This window comes from Alosa alosa, chromosome 7 (assembly GCF_017589495.1).
Source record: "Alosa alosa isolate M-15738 ecotype Scorff River chromosome 7, AALO_Geno_1.1, whole genome shotgun sequence".
NCBI lineage: Eukaryota > Metazoa > Chordata > Actinopteri > Clupeiformes > Clupeidae > Alosa > Alosa alosa.
In genome coordinates, this window is record NC_063195.1 from 1,466,065 (window position 1) to 1,486,064 (window position 20,000).

The 20,000-nt window shown below is 43.9% G+C and overlaps 2 protein-coding genes across 2 annotated transcripts in view; both read left to right on the plus strand.

Moving 5' to 3' along the window:
• Nucleotides 1-20,000, plus strand: part of LOC125297244 (NACHT, LRR and PYD domains-containing protein 3-like) — a 313,314-nt gene that overhangs the window by 20,931 nt on the left and 272,383 nt on the right.
• chtf18 (CTF18, chromosome transmission fidelity factor 18 homolog (S. cerevisiae)) overlaps nucleotides 1-20,000 on the plus strand; it is a 30,515-nt gene that overhangs the window by 808 nt on the left and 9,707 nt on the right. The window contains exons 2-9 of the mRNA XM_048247132.1: nucleotides 2,333-2,472; nucleotides 3,311-3,404; nucleotides 3,671-3,769; nucleotides 4,345-4,475; nucleotides 7,410-7,524; nucleotides 11,575-11,813; nucleotides 19,052-19,187; nucleotides 19,312-19,442. Of these exons, the coding sequence (XP_048103089.1) occupies nucleotides 2,333-2,472; nucleotides 3,311-3,404; nucleotides 3,671-3,769; nucleotides 4,345-4,475; nucleotides 7,410-7,524; nucleotides 11,575-11,813; nucleotides 19,052-19,187; nucleotides 19,312-19,442 (1,085 nt within the window). The remainder of the gene's footprint in view (nucleotides 1-2,332; nucleotides 2,473-3,310; nucleotides 3,405-3,670; nucleotides 3,770-4,344; nucleotides 4,476-7,409; nucleotides 7,525-11,574; nucleotides 11,814-19,051; nucleotides 19,188-19,311; nucleotides 19,443-20,000) is intronic.

Genomic DNA, 20,000 nt, shown 5'->3' on the forward strand with positions numbered 1-20,000 from the left:
ACATTTTTCAGATGATTCTACATCTGCTACTATTGGGGCATAGCCAGCCAAACAGATGGGCTCCCCTATTAAGTCAGGTTCTGCTCAAGGTTTCTTCCTGGAATATGGGAGTTTTTCCTTGCCACAGTTGCCATATATGGCGTGCTTGTGGGGGTAAGAGGGTTAAGGCTACCCAGTCTTATGGCGCCATTTTCTATATTTTTTGATATGTTGCTGAGTATAACATAAACAGCAAAGAAAAGTGATTGATAATGACTGACTGACTATTATTGTGTTACATGCTTCAAATGTAAAGCACTTTGAGCTGCATTCTGTGTATGAAAGGTGCTATACAAATAAAGCTTTATTATTATTATTATTATTATTATTATTATTATTATTATTATATATTATTACTGTGGCCTTGGTCAGTGGGGCCATCAGCCGTAATCCTGTAGTCTACTGTCTGCGTGCAATTTATTCATGAAATCATTCAATATTACAACAATAAAAATAGCTTGTGTACTGTCTTAATTGAAACATGCTTCACAAGACAAATGATAGCCTAGGGCAAAGAGAATGGACATCTCAACATAAGGATACATTAGAAGATGATGATTGGTGTAAACTTGTCACCGCCCGTGATAAGCAGTTCTGGCGCTTAAAAAGCATAAATCGTTCCATTCAGTCATAAATCATTCAAAGCGTAGGCCTGGTGCTTTCGTCATGAAAAGAAAAACAGCAGCTTAATATTTTTCAGGTGTTTAACAGTAGGCCTAGGCGCACTATTAGCAGTTATGCCAAAGGCAGTGAGATTATTAGGCATTGTATCCTGTCACTCTGTTTGGAACATCGCAGTTCGGGTTGATAAGATTCAGTTAATGCGAGTAGGCTATGGATCATCTCAAAGTTTTTTACAACCAAACAGCAGTGTAGGCAAAGCAAATCCTACTTGTTAGGTTACCATAGCTGTATTTTCTCTAGGCCTGGGCCTATCGGAAATCGTGACATAAGCTCATTGGTTTCTTTTTTCTTTTCTGTCTTGTTCGCGTGTTGGGTAGTGAAGCCATAATGCATTTAAAGCAGAGTATCATGTGAGCCAGAGCCGATATGGCCAGAGCTGCTGCTCTGTAAAGGTATTTCTGTCCCACCCAAATTTGCTGAACTACTTGCGAAGTATCCTATTCATCACAGACATCACTATCACACAGAAGAGCTTTTTCTCAGCTTTTAAACGATGTTAGTGGTTAGTTGTTGTGGTAAACGGTTCACAAGAAAAGTAACTTTAATTTAATCATATTTTCTGCGCCCCCCTCCCTACCCATTCATCTTGGTGGAATACTTTGCAAACTTTCCCTCAACACATGACAAACCATACATCAGAATAAACAGCAGACCTTACCGAACACAAAGGTGTAAAGCATGCCCCTGTACAGTTAGCCATTCCAGAGTAATCCGGTTTTAAATTTGCAGCAATGTCTATATGCATGTCTCCAACTTTGGGGTTCACAATGTGTTTAAATTGTTCAATAGGCCTACATGATTTTATAACAGGCCAAATACAAAATATATGTTACAAATATCGCCTAGATATCTGTAAGCATTACAATCTGAGGATATACATATAGGGCAGACAGACGCTCATGAGTTCATGCTTTGTTTTATCGCTGGATTTTAGGATAGCCTATTATGGCAACCGATTGCATTCCGAGCTACAGTCAACTCTAGCAGACATTAAATGACTGGAGACTTTGTGAATTTAAAGATTGACATAATGTGCTGTCTCTGCTATTGCTGCTTTTAATCAGTTAGATTTATTTGCAATCTCCTGTGGTGGGCTGGACATAGCATTGAAATGCCCGCCCAGATTCCCCTATCCTCCTTGACCCATTCACACTGGTGCCGGAACGAATACACTCTGCAAAATGTCTAGGGGGCTTGGTAGTAAATTTGGCGAGACACTTTGTCCCACCGTTCCGCCTCAGTCTATGTGAAAGGGAAGTCGTTCCGCAATTCTGGTACATAAAATCCAATTTTGGCAGTGTGAAAAGGCCTATTAATTCACTTTGGGGAACTAGGAGTGTCATGCTTTGCAGTAATAAGTATCTATCTATCTATCGTTAAAGTGTGCACCCCACCTCTTGGGTTAAAGTGTGCACCCCACCTCTTGGGTTAAAGTGTGCACCCCACCTCTTGGGTTAAAGTGTGCACCCCACCTCTTGGGTTAAAGTGTGCACCCCACCTCTTGGGTTAAAGTGTGCACCCCACCTCTTGGGTTAAAGTGTGCACCCCACCTCTTGTTGAACCTTATTGGCTGAACTCTGGATGTGCTTGTTTCTGATTGGCTGTCTAGGCGGCCATCAGCGTGCTATTGGCTACTCTGAACAGGAAGGAGAGTCGTGAGGAGGGCGAATCAGGAACCAACGCCCTGAAGAAGAAGAAGAAGAAAGAGACCGTCCTCCTTCGCCCAATCATCTGCATCTGCAATGACCTGTAAGCCCGCCCCCTCCTCCCTATAGCCAATCATCTGCATCTGCAATGACCTGTAAGCCCCCCCTCCTCCTTCGCCCAATCATCTGCATCTGCATGATCCAGTCCTCCTTCCAGCCCCAATCATGCATCTGACCTGTGGCCCGCCCAGTAATGATCATTCCTCCTCCCTATAGCCAATCATCTGCATCTGCAATGACCTGTAAGCCCGCCCCCTCCTCCTTCGCCCAATCATCTGCATCTGCAATGACCTGTAAGCCAGCCCTCCTTCTCCTCCTTCTTGTCCATCTGCATCAACCTGTAAGCCCCTCCTCCTTCGCCCAATCATCTGCATCTGCAATGACCTGTAAGCCCGCCCCCTCCTCCCTATAGCCAATCATCTGCATCTGCAATGACCTGTAAGCCCGCCCCCTCCTCCCTATAGCCAATCATCTGCATCTGCAATGACCTGTAAGCCCGCCCCCTCCTCCCTATAGCCAATCATCTGCATCTGCAATGACCTGTAAGCCCGCCCCCTCTTCCCTATAGCCAATCATCTGCATTATAATGACCTGTAAGACTGCCCCCTCTTCCCGATAGCCAATCATCTGCATATGTAATGACCTGTAAGCCCGCCCCCTCTTCCCTATAGCCAATCATCTGCATTATAATGACCTGTAAGACTGCCCCCTCTTCCCTATAGCCAATCATCTGCATTATAATGACCTGTAAGACTGCCCCCTCTTCCCGATAGCCAATCATCTGCATCTGTAATGACCTGTAAGCCCACCCCCTCTTGATTGGCTGTTTCCTTTGTCAGTTATGTCCCATCTGAGTGTTGATTGGCTGTTTCCTTTGTCAGTTATGTCCCAGCACTGCGACCTCTGCGGCAGCAAGCCTTCCTATTGGCCTTCCCTCAGACTCAACCCTCGCGCCTCACACAGAGATTAGCGGAGGTAATAAACACACACACTTTAACCCCTCCCCACTACACACACACACACACACACACACACACACACACACACACACTTACTTTAACCCTTCCCCACTACACACACACACACTTTAACCCCTCCCCATTAAACACACACACACGCACGTCCATGATAAACTCTTGATTCACAAGTTGCACTTTGTATATCATGTTCATTGAATAATTTTCTCACGTGTGTGTGTGTGTGTGCATGCGTCGTGTGTGCGTGTGTGTGTGCGCGTGTAGATCTCTCGGTTTCAGGGCATGAAAGTAGACACTGGCACCTTGATGGCTCTTTGTGAGAAAACTGATAACGACATCAGAGCCTGTCTCAACACCCTGCAGGTAACACACACACACACACACACACACATGCAATTGACATTTCTACACTTCTCTGCTTAGTCTGTCTGCCTCTCCATGTTTGAGTACTGACTGCTTTACTACTGTTTTACTACTGTTTTACTAATGTCCACAGCCTAATGTTTTCACTACTGAAAACATTAGGCTGTGGACATTACAAGCGTCTTATGCTTGATCACCCTCAAGCACATTGGACTTTCTTAATTTAATTTATATAGTGTATTTAGTTTAGTTAGTTTTCTTATCTGTCTTATCTTCTACTGTCTTTATTGTACAGTGGAGTTTAGTTATATGTTTATACTTATACTTATGTTTACCATTTCTGCTGTAAGTGCATGTTGTGTGTTATGTCTGTATGCTACTGAGACCCTTGAATTTCCCCTTGGGGATCAATAAAGTATCTATCTATCTATCTATCTATCTATCTATCTATCTATCTATCTGGGCAGCAGCTGCCTTCAAAAGCATGTCTGTTTATGACACTTATGTTTGCGCGTGGCTGTTTTGTTTTGAAATTTTGTCTGTGTGTGTGTGCGTGCGCGCGCTTGTGTGTGTAGTTCCTGCACGGGCGTGGTCAGAGGCAGCTGGACCAGCGTGCGGTGACCAGTGTGTGTGTCGGACAGAAGGACCAGAACAAGGGGCTCTTCACCGTGTGGCAGGAGATCTTCCAGCTGCCGCGCACCAAGAGGTACACACACACACACACACACACACATATATATATGTATAAGGGGCCCTTTAGGACATTATTCAGAATTACCTCTCACACACCATACTGAAACCTCTCACACGCTATACTAAAACCTCTCACACGCTATATTGAAACCTCTCACACGCACGAGTGAAACGCTCTCATATACACAACTGAAACGCTTTCATACACACATGTGAAACCTCTCACACACTATACTGAAAGCTCTCACACACTAATATGAACATTTTCATGATTTCATATGTGTGTGTGTGAGAGGATTTCATATGTGTGTGTGAGCCCAATCTCACTTGAACAGGAAGGTGTTGTCGTCAAACAGGAAGAGCGTCATCGCGCGCATCCAATAGGAAGTTGAGCACGTTTTGTGGGAAAGGGTCTACTGTGTCGCTATCATTGAATGGCTGACCATGTCAAATCAAACTTCAAGCAACAACCTTACTGAAGCAGCTGCCTTATTAAGCACTATATTGTCTTCAGCAGACACTATAAGAAGTGTAACAAGACCTCTAACAACTCAACAAGCAGTTCATGGGCGTCGGAGGCATTCTGAAAGTGGGTGGGACATTTCAGCAAGTTTTTTTTGGACTACATGCAATTTCCTGAATTCTGGTACATTTTAACAGGTTATTTAGATACTTCTATATAACAAAATAAAGCTATTAACTCAGTGACTAATTCGGAACCAGCTTTATTAACCTCATGATATAGTTAACCATGCAGTTGCAATATCTGTTAAAATAAGTTATTTAATGCTTTGAATGCAACCCCGGATTGGCTATCGCGAGCCTCGGGAACTTCCCGGTGGCCGATAACTTTTTGTGCCAGTCTGAATGTCGTGAGCTTAAATATATTGTTTCTGAAGTTCATTTGCTGCACCCTCGCGGCGCTTCAGCAGCCCACATGTAGAACGGAATATTAACAAAGTAGCCCTCACAAGAACTGTTCGGAAGTCGCAACTATATAGTCTATATTTGCAACAATTAAGGGGAGTTTATGAGCGGTCCCTCCTCCAGTGGTACGGTCCTAACGAATGCCAGGGTCACACACAGTAATTCAGAGTTAAAAAAATCGTTATTCTTACACCGTCCCGTCCAGCAGCTGTCCACACACAACGGCCTGTTTTCCGTTCTATCCGCTTTAACTTAGTCAGAGGCCTACCTAGCCTAGAAATCTAGACGCACCCTAGCGCCGGCAAATTCATTTGCTCAGCCTGTACGTCGTAACCTGTATTAAACCATAGGGATTTCTATTGGCTGACGCCGTGGACCTCATCCAATCACTGCGCTCTATTTCGTTAGAGAGTCTTAAGGCGGGCTTAACAGGATGGCGACAGTCCTGCGACGGTGAACAACAAGGAAGGTGGCTATGGCGAACGAAGAGCGGTTGTTTGAATCGGCGTTGGCGTCAACTTTGGAGGAGTTGGACTTGTGCTTTTCTTTGAAAGTAGAGCAACACAATGCACTTAAGTCATTCCTTTCGAAAAAGGATGTATTTGCCGTTTTGCCGACCGGATACGGATATGGTCGTAGTGCTGGCCTATTGCATGCCTAGGCAGTTTGAAAGACAATTCTCTGCCCGCCCCTTGGATTAAGCGAGGTGAATGGTTCGATGCCAGACTATACATTTCAATGATATAGGATGGCCCGCCAGGCTACCCTTTCCCACGAAACGTGCTCAACTTCCTATTGGATGCGCGCAATGACGCTCTTCCTGTTTGACGACAACACCTTCCTGTTCAAGTGAGATTGCTCTCACACACACATATGAAATGCTCTCACACACACACATATGAAATGCTCTCACACACACACATATGAAATGCTCTCACACACACACACATATGAAATGCTCTCACACACACACACACATATATGAAATGCTCTCACACACACACATATGAAATCCTCTTTTTTTAGTATAGTGTGTGAGAGGTTTCAGTATAGTGTGGGAGAGGTTTCACATGTGTGTATGAAAGCGTTTCAGTTGTGTATATGAGAGCCGCTTTCGTCGTATGTGAGAGGTTTCAATATAGCGTGTGAGAGGTTTTAGTATAGCGTGTGAGAGGTTTCAGTATGGTGTGTGAGAGGTAATTCTGAATAATGTCCTAAAGGGCCCCTCATATATACACACACACACACACACACACACACACACACACACACACACACACACACACTTCACCGTGTGGCAGGAGATCTTCCAGCTGCCGCGCACCAAGAGGCACACACACACTCTTACACACGCGACACACACACACACACACACTCTTACACACACACACACACACACACACACACTCTTCACCGTGTGGCAGGAGATCTTCCAGCTGCCACGCACCAAGAAGTACAAACACACACACACTTTACTGTGTGGCAGGAGATCGTCCAGCTGCTGCGCATCAAGGTGTGTGTGTGTGTGTGTGGTTACTGCATTGATGTATATTTCATTTAGACAATCATTCAGAATCCATCACAGCAGTCAGAGTGACTAGTACAGGCTCCAAAAGCCCCCTTGTATTCAGAAAGGGTACTTCACTGGACATGTGAATGACCTGCAGCAATCTCTCAGGACCAGCTTTGATACACTGATGCTCACAAGAACTGTGTGAACCAGGCCTTTAAACACACACACACACACACACACACACACACACACACACACACACACACACACACACACACACACACACACACACACACACACACACACACATACATTTCCCAGAAGCGCCTGTGATTTGATCAGTGATGTTCCCTGTCAGGTTAGTTGCTATACTGCATACATTTCCTAGACGCACCTGTGATATGATCAGTGTTGTTTCCTGTCAGGTTAGTTGCTATACTGCATACATTTCCCAGAAGCACCTGTGGTTGGCACAGGCCTTGATTGGTTGCTGTTTGTGTTCTACAGGAAGCGGATTGGCACGGAGGCCTTGGAGGAGGCGTGGCTTAATGAGGGAGCGCAAAGACTACAGCACATCCTGCATCTGGTGTCCTCGACGGGGGAGAACGAAAAACTCACACAGGTGTGTGTATAAATTTGTATGTGTGTGTTAGTGTTGCACGGTGTATCGATACTAAAAAGGTATCACGATGCTTTCACGCAAAAAACGATACGATTTCCGACGTTTTTAGAATCGATACTTTATTAAAATAATAACGGTCTGTGTGAACTGCTGCTCTCACTGCTCCTTGCACGCATCTAGGCAAGTTGGCGTGTCAAGCAGGCAGCTCTGAGTGAGTGAGTGCGCAGCAACGTAAACATAGTTCTTTGTCGACAGTCCTCGGCCTTGTGGATAAAACAAAAGGTGATGTGAAATCTGGAACTATTTCGGATACATCGCGAATAGTGAAGGCAAGCCATCGGGTACACAGAGGCCCGTTTGTAAAATATGTTTCAAAGTCATTTAAAAGCAGTAGCCTAGGCTACGCATGGAACTTGGCTAAACACCTCGCAGACATATCACAACATTTTTAAAGAGTTCAAAGAACGACAGGTAAACGAATATGCTATAGAAAACACGACTACTTGGTTAGTGCCAAGTTCTTCTCTTCTGTTTTGTGAAAGTGAAACGAGTATGGTTCTCTGGGATAAAGCGAACCTTCCTTCATCAATGAATTTTGACGAGACATAACGAGCTGTAATCATAGGGTGCTAACGTGATGAAAGCGCAATGTTCACGCCAGAATAACATTACCAAACAATCTATTTCATGTTCGGTCAGTACTACTGGTAATATTTGGCATGGCATGTAGACTGCAATTTGTTTAATAACTAGATGTACCGCAGAGCGGTACAAAATATGACCGCCGCCCAGTCCAGCACATTTTTTCCACAAAAAGAAATCACGCTGAAAGGCCTATATGATTCTAACTGTCTCACTAAATTGCATTATCCACACTCAATTCTCACTGGTATCTGCTAGACAACAAGTACCAAAACATGATTAGTTCATAGATTTCACATGTAAAATTAATTTTATACAACCCCACCTCCATCTTGCCTGTTTATAATTCTGAGAAATTTTTGATTGTTTGTGTTATGTTTATGGTGTGTGTGTGTGTGTGTGTGTGTGTGTGTGTGTGTGTGTGTGCGTGCGTGCTTGTGTTTGTGCCTGTGACATTACTGTGAATGTATGTGTGTGTGTGTGTATCTGTTTGTGCACATGAAATGGGTTAACATGACCCCTGGAGGCAAACATACGGAAAAAAATGGTCATCCTAGGCCCTACAGTTCTCAAGATATTCACAGAGAACTGTGTCTGCCCCACCCTCCTTTGAGGGGGGTCCAGTCCAGCAGGGGGCTACAGATCAAAACGAAAAATGATGGTTCCATGCTATCCATGTGGGGGTACATGCCCACCAAGTTTCGTGGTACCCGGTCTTTCAGTGTCCCGAATCCTTGTTGGTGTATCGCCACTAAATGTACACATAAATTATTTTATTGTAAGGCCCCCATGAACGAAAAGTACACAAAACTTGGCATGCATTCGAGGGTGTCATAATGATCCTACACTTTTAATTTCGCGGCAGTTTTGACCTTGTCAGCCAGAGATATTGTGATGAAAACACCAAATTTTTGCTTTTTAATTTTAACTAGGTGGCTTATACATGAAATAAGTGTTAATGGGATGGGTTGGCATGCCCCCTTAAGACCAACATACATAAAAAGATGGACCTCCTAGGCCCTACGGTTCTCGAGATATTCACAGAAAACTGTCTCCGCCACCTACAGGCCAGTTGGTGTATAGTAACATAAATTAATTTATTGTGTGGCCCCCATGAACGGAATTCCACAAAACTTGGCGTGCATACAGAGGGTGTCATAATGATCATACACTTCCAATTTCGTGCAGTTTTGACTATGTTAGGTCACAGATACCTTCAATTACAACACCTCATTTTTACTTTTTTTGTGTTTAACTAGGTGGGCTATACATGAAATGAGTGGTTATGGAATGGGTTGACATGGCCCCTTGAGATCAACATACAAAAAATGTTTTGGTCCTCCTAAACCCCACGGTTTTCGAGATATTCACAGAAAACTGTGTCTGCCCTACCCTCCTTTCGGGGGGTCCAGTCAAGCGGGGGGGTTACAGATCTAAACGAAAAACGATGGTTCCATGCTATCCATGTGGGGTTACATGCCCACCAAGTTTCGTGTACCCGGTCTTTCAGTGTCCTGGGACTCACTGACGGAAATTTGGGCATGTAAAAAAGAAAAAAAAAAAAAAAAGAAAAAATCTGACTAAACCTATATGACCGCCGCTTAAACCGGGCGGTCATAATTATTGCCCAGATGTAGGATAGGCTACCCGAAATGCGCTAATTAAAGCCCACAGCATATTACCATCAAAGCGTGTTGAGTCCTAATAATAATAGCGGCTCATTGTTACGTGGTAGCAAATCATGTTATCAAAGAAATAGACGTAATGTAATGCACACAGATATATTGCAACAGGTAATGGTGTAAGCCTATCTGACGAAGACCTGAGTGGTTGGAACGTCGTACTTGTACACTGGGCGCAAAGAAGACTATCCTCACATTTTTCCCTTTGCAACTGTCAAAGAAATCCCATGAACACGGGAAGGCCTAGGGTAGCCTATACTGTACTAGGGCTTTGACTTTTGCCCAAAAATCATATTCGAAGTTTGTTTGTTTATTAATATTAAAATTCGAATATATTCGAATATGTGTTAATAATATTTTAACCATTAAATGTCTTCAGTAAGACCGATAAAATTGCTATTAAATCCGGTTAGCATCATTAGCACGCTGCACGAATTTGAACTGTTGCATTCAAATTGACTGCTAAGTTCTAATCATCTCAATCCCGATGCAAATGGAAAAGTATTTTCCAAGACTCAAACGGGCCTGTCCCAAGGAGAAAAAGTATTCATTTGAAACTTAAACACACGTGGGGAAACTGAACAGTCTAACCAGTAGACTACGATAAACTTGAAAATTAAGCTAACGTTAGGCTACTTTGTTTACAATATTTCCAGGCTTCAACCAGTGCTGCTTTTCATTCAGACTTATCTTCACATTTATTTATTTGAGTGTTTTTCATGATGCCATTTCTTTTCCCTGTTTACTTTGATTGATAACTGAGGTGATTAAAATCAGGGGAAGGTTAAGTTTAAAATAAAGTAATAAAGTGTCTATTATGTCTATTTGCGAGCTCACTAAGCGCGAACCAGCAAGGATGCTGACGTCACCTACAGGAGCCCAGATGACCAATAATAGCCTTGCTAATGAGCTCGCGATTTTACTTCACCAGGCCTGAAAAAAACCTTGGAATCTGAATTGAAAAAAATGTTTACAACCAAATACATTTACAAAAAAATATTTCCATAGGCTACAGGTTCGAATATTAAGAGATCCCTAAAATTTGTTTGAATATCTTTAATTTTTAAAATTAGTTTGGAGTCAAAGCCCTATACTGTACATCAGATGGCCTAAAGATTAGGCCCCTCTGCATAGCATTCAGTGATTTGCATGCAGTAATTTCAACACTGACCTTGATCTAGCCTAGTTTGGCTATTTAAAGCTACTTTATTGCCAAAACACAACACAACAAATGAACTATAACAAGGACTTAATCACACAAAGTAGGCCTACTATTTTACTGACTATAAAAATAATAATTATGTAGGAAGTTTAGAACCCAGAATTGACCTGCACACTACAAAAGTGCACCGAATTCAACACAAATGACTCAATACACTTGGAGGAGGTATAAGTCCTTTCTTTTCCAGATATCTTAGGATTTCGCCGTAGTATCGTTTCAGTATCGAGCATCATGATATTTATGGCAGGTATCGCTTCGAAGTCATAATTTTGGTAACGTGACAACAATGTGTGTGTGTGTGTGTGTGTGTGTTGATATGAAGCTGAACGACCCCGGTCGGCGGGGTGTGTGTGTGTGTGTGTGTATTAAAGTTTGTATTAACGTGTGTGTGTGTGTGTCCTCAGGGTCTGTATGATAACTTTTTAACATGAAGCTGAAGGACCCCAGCCTGCACGGTGTGTGTGTGTGTGTGTGTATTAATGTGTGTGTGTGTGTCCTCCTCAGGGTCTGTATGATAACTTCCTGAACATGAAGCTGAAGGACCCCAGCCTGCGGGGTGTGTGTGAGGGGCTGGACTGGCTCTGCTACGCGGACGTTCTGAATGACCACGTGTTCCACACCCAGAACTACTCGCTCATGAGATACACACCCTTCCTGCCCGTCGCATTCCACCTGCTCTACGCACACACACACACCCCCCGCATCAACTACCCGTCCAGCCACTATGAGGTATACACACACACACATACACACACACACACCCCGCATCAACTACCCGTCCAGCCACTATGAGGTATATACACACACACACACACACACACACACACACACACACACACCGCATCAACTACCCGTCCAGCCACTATGAGGTATACACACACACACACACACACACACACACACACACACACACACACACACACACACCGCATCAACTACCCGTCCAGCCACTATGAGGTATACACACACACACACACACCCCGAATTTGCAGCAAATTTCGACATGCATGGATGTCTCCAAATTTGGGCTTTAAGTAATGGGTTTAAATTATTCTACATGATTTCATAATGGGCCAAATACAAGATAGATGTATCTGATCAGAGGACAGCTGACTAAGAGTTTGTGAAAGTGGCCTTAATGATCACAAAATGTTAAGCATGCATCTATGCTATTTGAGTTTCTTAAAACTGAGCTGTGCTTAAAATGTTCAATACATGATTTCATAACAGACCAAATATAAAATAAATGTTAAATACACTGTGTGCAAAATTATTATGCAAGTGAGTATTTTGACCTTATTGCCATTTTCATGCATATTTTCTAACTCCAAGCTATATAAACTTAATGCTTAAATCCAATTAGCATTCATCAGGTGATGTGTATTTGTAATGAGGGAGGGAGTGGCCTATAGTGATCAACACCCTATATCAAGGTGTGCATAATTATTAGGCAGCAGCTTTACCAGATAAAATGGGCCAAAAAAAGAGATTTAACAGACTCTGAAAAGTAAAAAATAGTAAAATGCCTTTCAGAGGGATGCAGCACTCTTGAAGTAGCAAAGATATTGAGGCGTGATCACCGAACAATCAAACGTTTTGTTGCAAATAGTCAAAAGGGTTGCAAGAAACATGTGGAGAAAAAGAGGCGCAGAATAACTGCTAGAGACGTGAGAATAATTAAACATGAAGTTACCAGGAACCCATTGACATCCAGTGCGGCCTTATTCCAGAAATGCAACCTACCTGGAGTGTCCAGAAGTACAAGGTGTTCAGTGCTCAGAGACATGGCCCAGAAATGCCACCTACCTGGAGTGTCCAGAAGTACAAGGTGTTCAGTGCTCAGAGACATGGCCCAGAAATGCCACCTACACATTCACTTCCCTACACGTGGTGACAACACACTGGATCACTGCTACACACAGTTCAAGAACAGTTACAAAGCCGGTCTCTACCAGCTTTGGAAAATCAGATCATGCCGCTGTTTTCCTACTGCCTATGTACAAACAGAGAAGTCGGACGGACCCCCAGTGACGAAGGAGGTCAAGCTGGACTGACCAATCGGAAGCCAGGCTACAGGACGCCCTTAGCAACGTTGACTGGGAGATGTTCAAGACGAACTCTGCTGACATCAATGAGTTTACGGAAGTATCATTGAGTTACATCAATATGCTAACTGATTCCATCATCCCAACTGTAAAGATCCGAAGCTTCCTAACCAGAAACCATGGGTGGATAGAGAAGTGAGAACGGCATTAAAGACACGCACCATGACTTATAATGCTGGGCTTATTTCAGGGATATGACGGATTACAAAGCAGCATCTTATAGTTTACGTGAGTGCAATTAAAGATGCTAAGCGGCTATAGAGACAGAGTTGAAGCTGATTTCTTGGAGGGTGATCCAGCACGAGTGTGGAAAGGACTCCGAACCATCACTGGCTTTGAAAAGAAAGTCCCTCCTATGATGAATGTGAGTAAAGCCCTCCCTGATGAACTTAATGCTTTTATGCTCGCTTTGACATGAAAAACACAGACTATATTGGACTAGCTGCAGCATGTGAAGCAAATGAGGATGCACCTTTCTGTGTCTCTGAGGTCGATGTGAGCAATGCCTTTAGGAGGGTAAATTGTAGAAAAGCTACTGGACCGGATGGAATTTCTAACAGGGTTTTGAAATCCTGCGCTGCTCAGTTAGCTCCTGTGTTCACTTATATCTTTAACACATCATTGGCTCAAGAGACAGTTCCTACTTGCCTCAAGCAGTCTGTTATTGTTCCAGTACCGAAAAACAAAAGTCCATCATGTCTGAATGACTACCGCCCAGTAGCCCTGACGTCTACAGTGATGAAGTGTTTTGAGAAGCTTGTGAAAAACATTATCTGCTCATCCCTCCCTGCCTCCTTGACCCCCCAATTTGCTTACAGAGCCAACAGGTCTACAGAGGATGCCATCTCAAACCTCATGCACACCACCTTAACTCACCTGGAGGAGGGAATGGGAATTATGTGAGGATGCTGTTCATTGACTTTAGTTCAGCATTCAACACGATAGTACCTCTCACCTTGGTCACAAAGATGAAGGCCTTAGGACTGAACACCACCCTGTGTCACTGGATATTTGACTTCCTCACCAACCGTTCACAAGTGGTTAGAGTGGGGGGTCTGACATCTGACTCATTAACCATCAGCACTGGTGCTCCCCAAGGCTGTGTTTTGAGTCCACTGCTGTACAACATCTACACACATGACTGCAAAGCCAACAGTAGTCATACCTCCATCATCAAGTTTGCAGATGACACAGTGATCTTGGGCCTGATTAGTAACAACAATGAACAGTTCTACTTGGATCAGGTTGATGAGGTGGCACAGTGGTGTCAATCTAACAGCTTGACACTGAATATCAATAAAACCAAGGAAATGGTAGTGGATTACAGAAGGCAGCAGCAGAACTACAGTTACACCCCACTAATGATCAGCGGGCAACCTGTAGAGAGAGTCACAAGTTTTAAATACCTTGGTGTCCACATTACTGAAGACTTAACATGGACTGTTAACACTCAATATGTTCTGAAGAAGTCCAGACAACGACTCTACTTCCTTCGTCAGCTAAGGAAATTCAAAGTTTCTACATCCATCATGAAGGCCTTCTACACTTCAGCGGTTGAGAGTGTTCTAACTGGTAGCATCATCACCTGGTATGGGAACTCCACAGTTAGAGATTGTAGTACTCTGCAGAGAGTAGTGCTACTCAGCTGAACGTACTATAAGAACTCAACTCCCTGCTCTACAAGATATCTATTCCAGAAGAGTACTCCTAAGAGCCCAAAAGATTCTGAAGGACTCTTCTCATCCTAACAATGGATTATTCCTACCGCTGAAATCAAGAAGACGCCTATGTAGTCACAAAGCCAGAACTGAGAGACTCAGGAGAAGTTTTATCCCCAGGCCATCCTAACTCTGAACTCACACTATACTGACTTTGCACACATTCACTCCTCAGCACTCTCAAACATTTCCCAACTCTGAACTCACACTATACTGACTTTGCACTCATTCACTCCTCAGCACTCATGACCCCCACACACACACCTACAAGACTTTTAGCACTTTTACATCCCTCTCCCTATGCTACAGACCTTTTATTTATTTTCTTATTTCATCACACGTCAAAACACACACACACACACACACACATATCTGACTTTCTCCAACTTTTGCACACTTTTTTATTTATTATTTTTGATTTCTCCTCCATCTACCCATGTCCTTGATTGCCTAGCCTTTCTGCCCCCCCCCCCCCCCCCCACCCCCCCCCCCCCTTCCCCAACACACACACTTACATCATCATCTGTCATCACTTCACATACATACAGCACTGCTTGTCTTCAGGATCTTCTCCAACACATCCTCTACATACTTGCTGCACACTGCCCCCCATACACAGCACATTGTCTTCTGTGGATCTTCTCCAACACACATCCTCTACATACTTACAGCACACTGCCCCCACCTACCCACACACACACACATACACACACAGTCACTGCTCCACTCCCCTCCCGCCCACACACACATCTTCACTGTCATCACTCACATACATTACATACAGTACTCTGCTTGCAATAGTAAGTCCCTGACCCCCAACACACACACACTTACATCATCACTGTCATCACTTCACATACATACAGCACACTGCTTGCTACAGTAAGCCTCCTCTACATACTTGCTGCACACTGCCCCCACACACACACAGCACATTGTCTTCAGGATCTTCTCCAACACACATCCTCTACATACTTACAGCACACTGCCCCCACCTACCCACCTACACACTACACACACACACACACACACAGTCACTGCTCCACTCCCCTCCACACACACACATCTTCACTGTCATCACTCACATACATTACATACAGTACTCTGCTTGCAATAGTAAGTCCCTGCCCCCCCACATACACAGCACATTATTTCATCAGGAAGCTTCTCCAACACACATCCCCAACATACTTACAGCACACTGCCCCCCCCAATACACAGCACATTGTCTCATGAGGAAGCTTCTCCAACACACATATTGCACACTGCCCTCTCCCCACATACACAGCACACTATCCCATCTCCCCTGTCATCCCCCAACACACACACCAAGACCCTGGCAGTTGGGTTAGCCCCCTTGAGCCGTGGATCTGCCCAAGGTTTCTTCCTTGGGGGGAGTTTTCCTTGCCCTGTTGCTCTTGGGTGCTCCTTGTTGGTGCCCCCACCCAATCCCAATCCTCCCCCACCTTTTTATGCAGCCCTTGCCACTTAATCTACTAAACCCCTCTTCTACTGCACTTTTACCCCCATTAATGCACAAATAGGCTGACACCAGACATAATTTCACTGCATTTCTTACTTCCAGTAACTATATGCATGTGACAATAAACTTCCTTGTATCCTTGTACCTGGAGTGTCCAGAAGTACAAGGTGTTCAGTGCTCAGAGACATGGCCCAGAAATGCAACCTACCTGGAGTGTCCAGAAGTACAAGGTGTTCAGTGCTCAGAGACATGGCCCAGAAATGCAACCTACCTGGAGTGTCCAGAAGTACAAGGTGTTCAGTGCTCAGAGACATGGCCCAGGAATGCAACCTACCTGGAGTGTCCAGAAGTACAAGGTGTTCAGTGCTCAGAGACATGGCCCAGAAATGCAACCTACCTGGAGTGTCCAGAAGTACAAGGTGTTCAGTGCTCAGAGACAGGGCCCAGGAATGCAACCTACCTGGAGTGTCCAGAAGTACAAGGTGTTCAATGCTCAGAGACATGGCCCAGGTAAGTACAAGGTGTTCAGTGCTCAGAGACATGGCCCAGGTAAGTACAAGGTGTTCAGTGCTCAGAGACATGGCCCAGGTAAGAAAGGCTAAAACACGACCACCACTCAAGACTCATAAGTTGAAACGTCAAGCCTGGGCCAAGAAATATCTGAAGACAGATTTTTCAAAGGTTTTATGGACAGATGAAATGAGAGTGACTCTTGATGGACAAGACGGATGGGCCCGTGGCTGGATCACTAATGGGCACAGAGCTCCACTTCGAGTCAGACGCCAGCAAAGTGGAGGTGGGGTACTGGTATGGGCTGCTATTATTAAGGATGAGCTAGTTGGACCTTTTTAGAGTTGAAAATGGACTTAAAATCATCTCCCAAAACTACTGCCAGTTTTTAGAAGATACTTTCTTTAAGCAGTGGTACAGGAAAAAGTCTACATCCTTCAAGAAAGCCATGATTTTTATGCAGGACAATGCTCCATCACATGCATCCAAGTACTCCACTGTATGGCTAGCCAGCAAAGGCCTTAAAGATGACCGAATAATGACATGGCCCCCTTCACCTGACCTAAACCCCATTGAGAACTTGTCTTAAACGTGAGATTTACAGTGAGGGAAGACAATACACCTCTCTGAACAGCATTTGGGAGGCTGTGGTTGATGCTGCGCAAAAAGTTGATCATCAACAGATAAGAAAACTAACAGACTCCATGGATGGAAGGCTCATGACTGTTATTGAAAAGAAGGGTGGCTATATTGGTCACTGAATATTTTTTTAAATGTCAGAAGTGTGTATTTGTACATACGGAGTTGTTTATGTATTATTCTTACTCTAAGCAATGAAAATAAACAAGTGAGATGGGAACATTTTAGCTTTTCATTTAGTTGCATAACAATTCTGCACACTAATAGTTGCCTAATAATTCTGCACACATAGATATTTTCCTGATGAAGCCAAAACTCACTTTTCCTCTGTTAAATATTCAGATTTGAGGTGTATTAACATTTTTGATTGACTGGGAAAACTGTATTTGTTAAACGATACAATACATCCTCAGGAATACAACTTGCCTAATAATTTTGCACACAGTGTATATCCTAGATATCTAAATATTAGATGATCAGATGATTTACAGTGCTATGTGATATGCCATGTTTCATGTTTTTGTAATGTTTCATAGGCTACAGTGATGCCGGTCTACTGCAGTAAATAGGCTAAATACAACTTTGATCATTTTTATAGCCTACTACTGTATAGTTAACTTTGGCCTTGGTGCCCTGACATGTGGCCTCTGTGCCCACCACCAAATATGCCCAACTGAAGGCCAAGTGTAAATAATTCCATTATTTACATTTACATTTATGTCAAAGATACAGGAGAGTGATAATACACACATAGCAGCCAATACAATCTGTTCAATATCTGACTGCTTGTATTGCCCCATGACCTCAACATTTGCCTTGTTGTGTGCAGTAGAATTTTGATGCATCGTAGAATCGAATTGGATCGAATCGTTACCTGGTGAATCGTAATCTAATCGAATTGTGAGGGCAGTGCCAATGCACACCCTAATATATATATATATATATATATATATATATATATATATATATATATATATATATATATATATATATATATATATATATATATATATAATATTATATATATACACACACACACACACACACACACACACACCCACCCCACATCAACTACCCATCCAGCCACTATGAGGTACACACACACACACACACACACACACACACACACACACATATACATACACACACACACACACACACCCACCCCACATCAACTACCCATCCAGCCACTGGGGTGAGGTACACGACACACCCATCACACCCACCCCACTATCAACTACCCATCCAGCCACCCATGAGGTACCTCTCTCTCTCTCACTATCATCTCTATCCCTATCTCTATCTCTCTCTCTATCTCTATCTCTATCTCTCTCTCTCTCTCTCTCTCTCTCTCTCTCTCTCTCTCTCTCTCTCTCTCTCTCTCTCTCTCTCTCTCTCTCTCTCTCTCTCTCTCTCTCTCTCTCTCTCTCTCTCTCTCTCTCTCTCTCTCTCTCTCTCTCTCCCTCCCTCCCTCCCTCCCTCCCTCCATCTCTCTCTCTCTCATCTCTCTCTCTCAGGGCTGCACTCCAGAACATGAGGAATGCGGTGGTTGCCATGTTGGCTGAGATTCCCCCGGCCATGCGGAGTCGCTTGGCCCTGACCACCCTCTGCCTGGACATGCTCAGCCTTCTGCTGGACCTCATCTCCCCAAAACTACGCCCTGTGAGTGTGTGTGTGTGTCTGGACATGCTCAGCCTTCTGCTGGACCTCGTCTCCCCTAAACTTCGGCGTGTGTGCGTGCGTGCGTGTGTGTGTGTGCATGGTTTGACCATCTCTCTCCCTCCAGGTGAATCCCCAGCTGTACAGCTCCCGAGAGAAACAGCAGCTGTGTGAGCTGATCGACACCATGATCAACTACAACCTCAGTTATAGACAGGACCGCACTCAGGAAGGACAATACACATACGTACTGGAACCGTGAGTACACACACACACACACACACACACACACACACACACACACAAATACAACCTCAGTTATAGGCAGGACCGCACTCAGGAAGGACAATACACATACGTACTGGAACCGGGAGTACACACACACACACACTCACGCACGCATACACAAATACAACTACAGTTAGAGAGAGATGTGCATTTGTAGAAGCAGATTCGAGCACTTGTATTAATTGACTTGTAGTGATGCAAGAAAATCAAAGCGATCTGTAGAATTTTATTAATGATAAATTATTTCACAGATGCACAACTTCGGATGCATTAGTTCACATTTGGGTTTACAAATGCACGAATGTTGTGCATGTTCTCAGATTATGAAGCACGGATGTGCAAATGCACGAATGTTGTGCTCTCTCCAGATTATGAAACACAGATGCACGCACGCTTCAGATTATGAAACACGCACGCGTTTCAGATTATGAAACACGCGTTCTCAGATTATGAAACACGCACGCTCTCAGATTATGAAACACGCACGCTCAGATTGCGAAACACGCACGCTCAGATTATGAAACACGT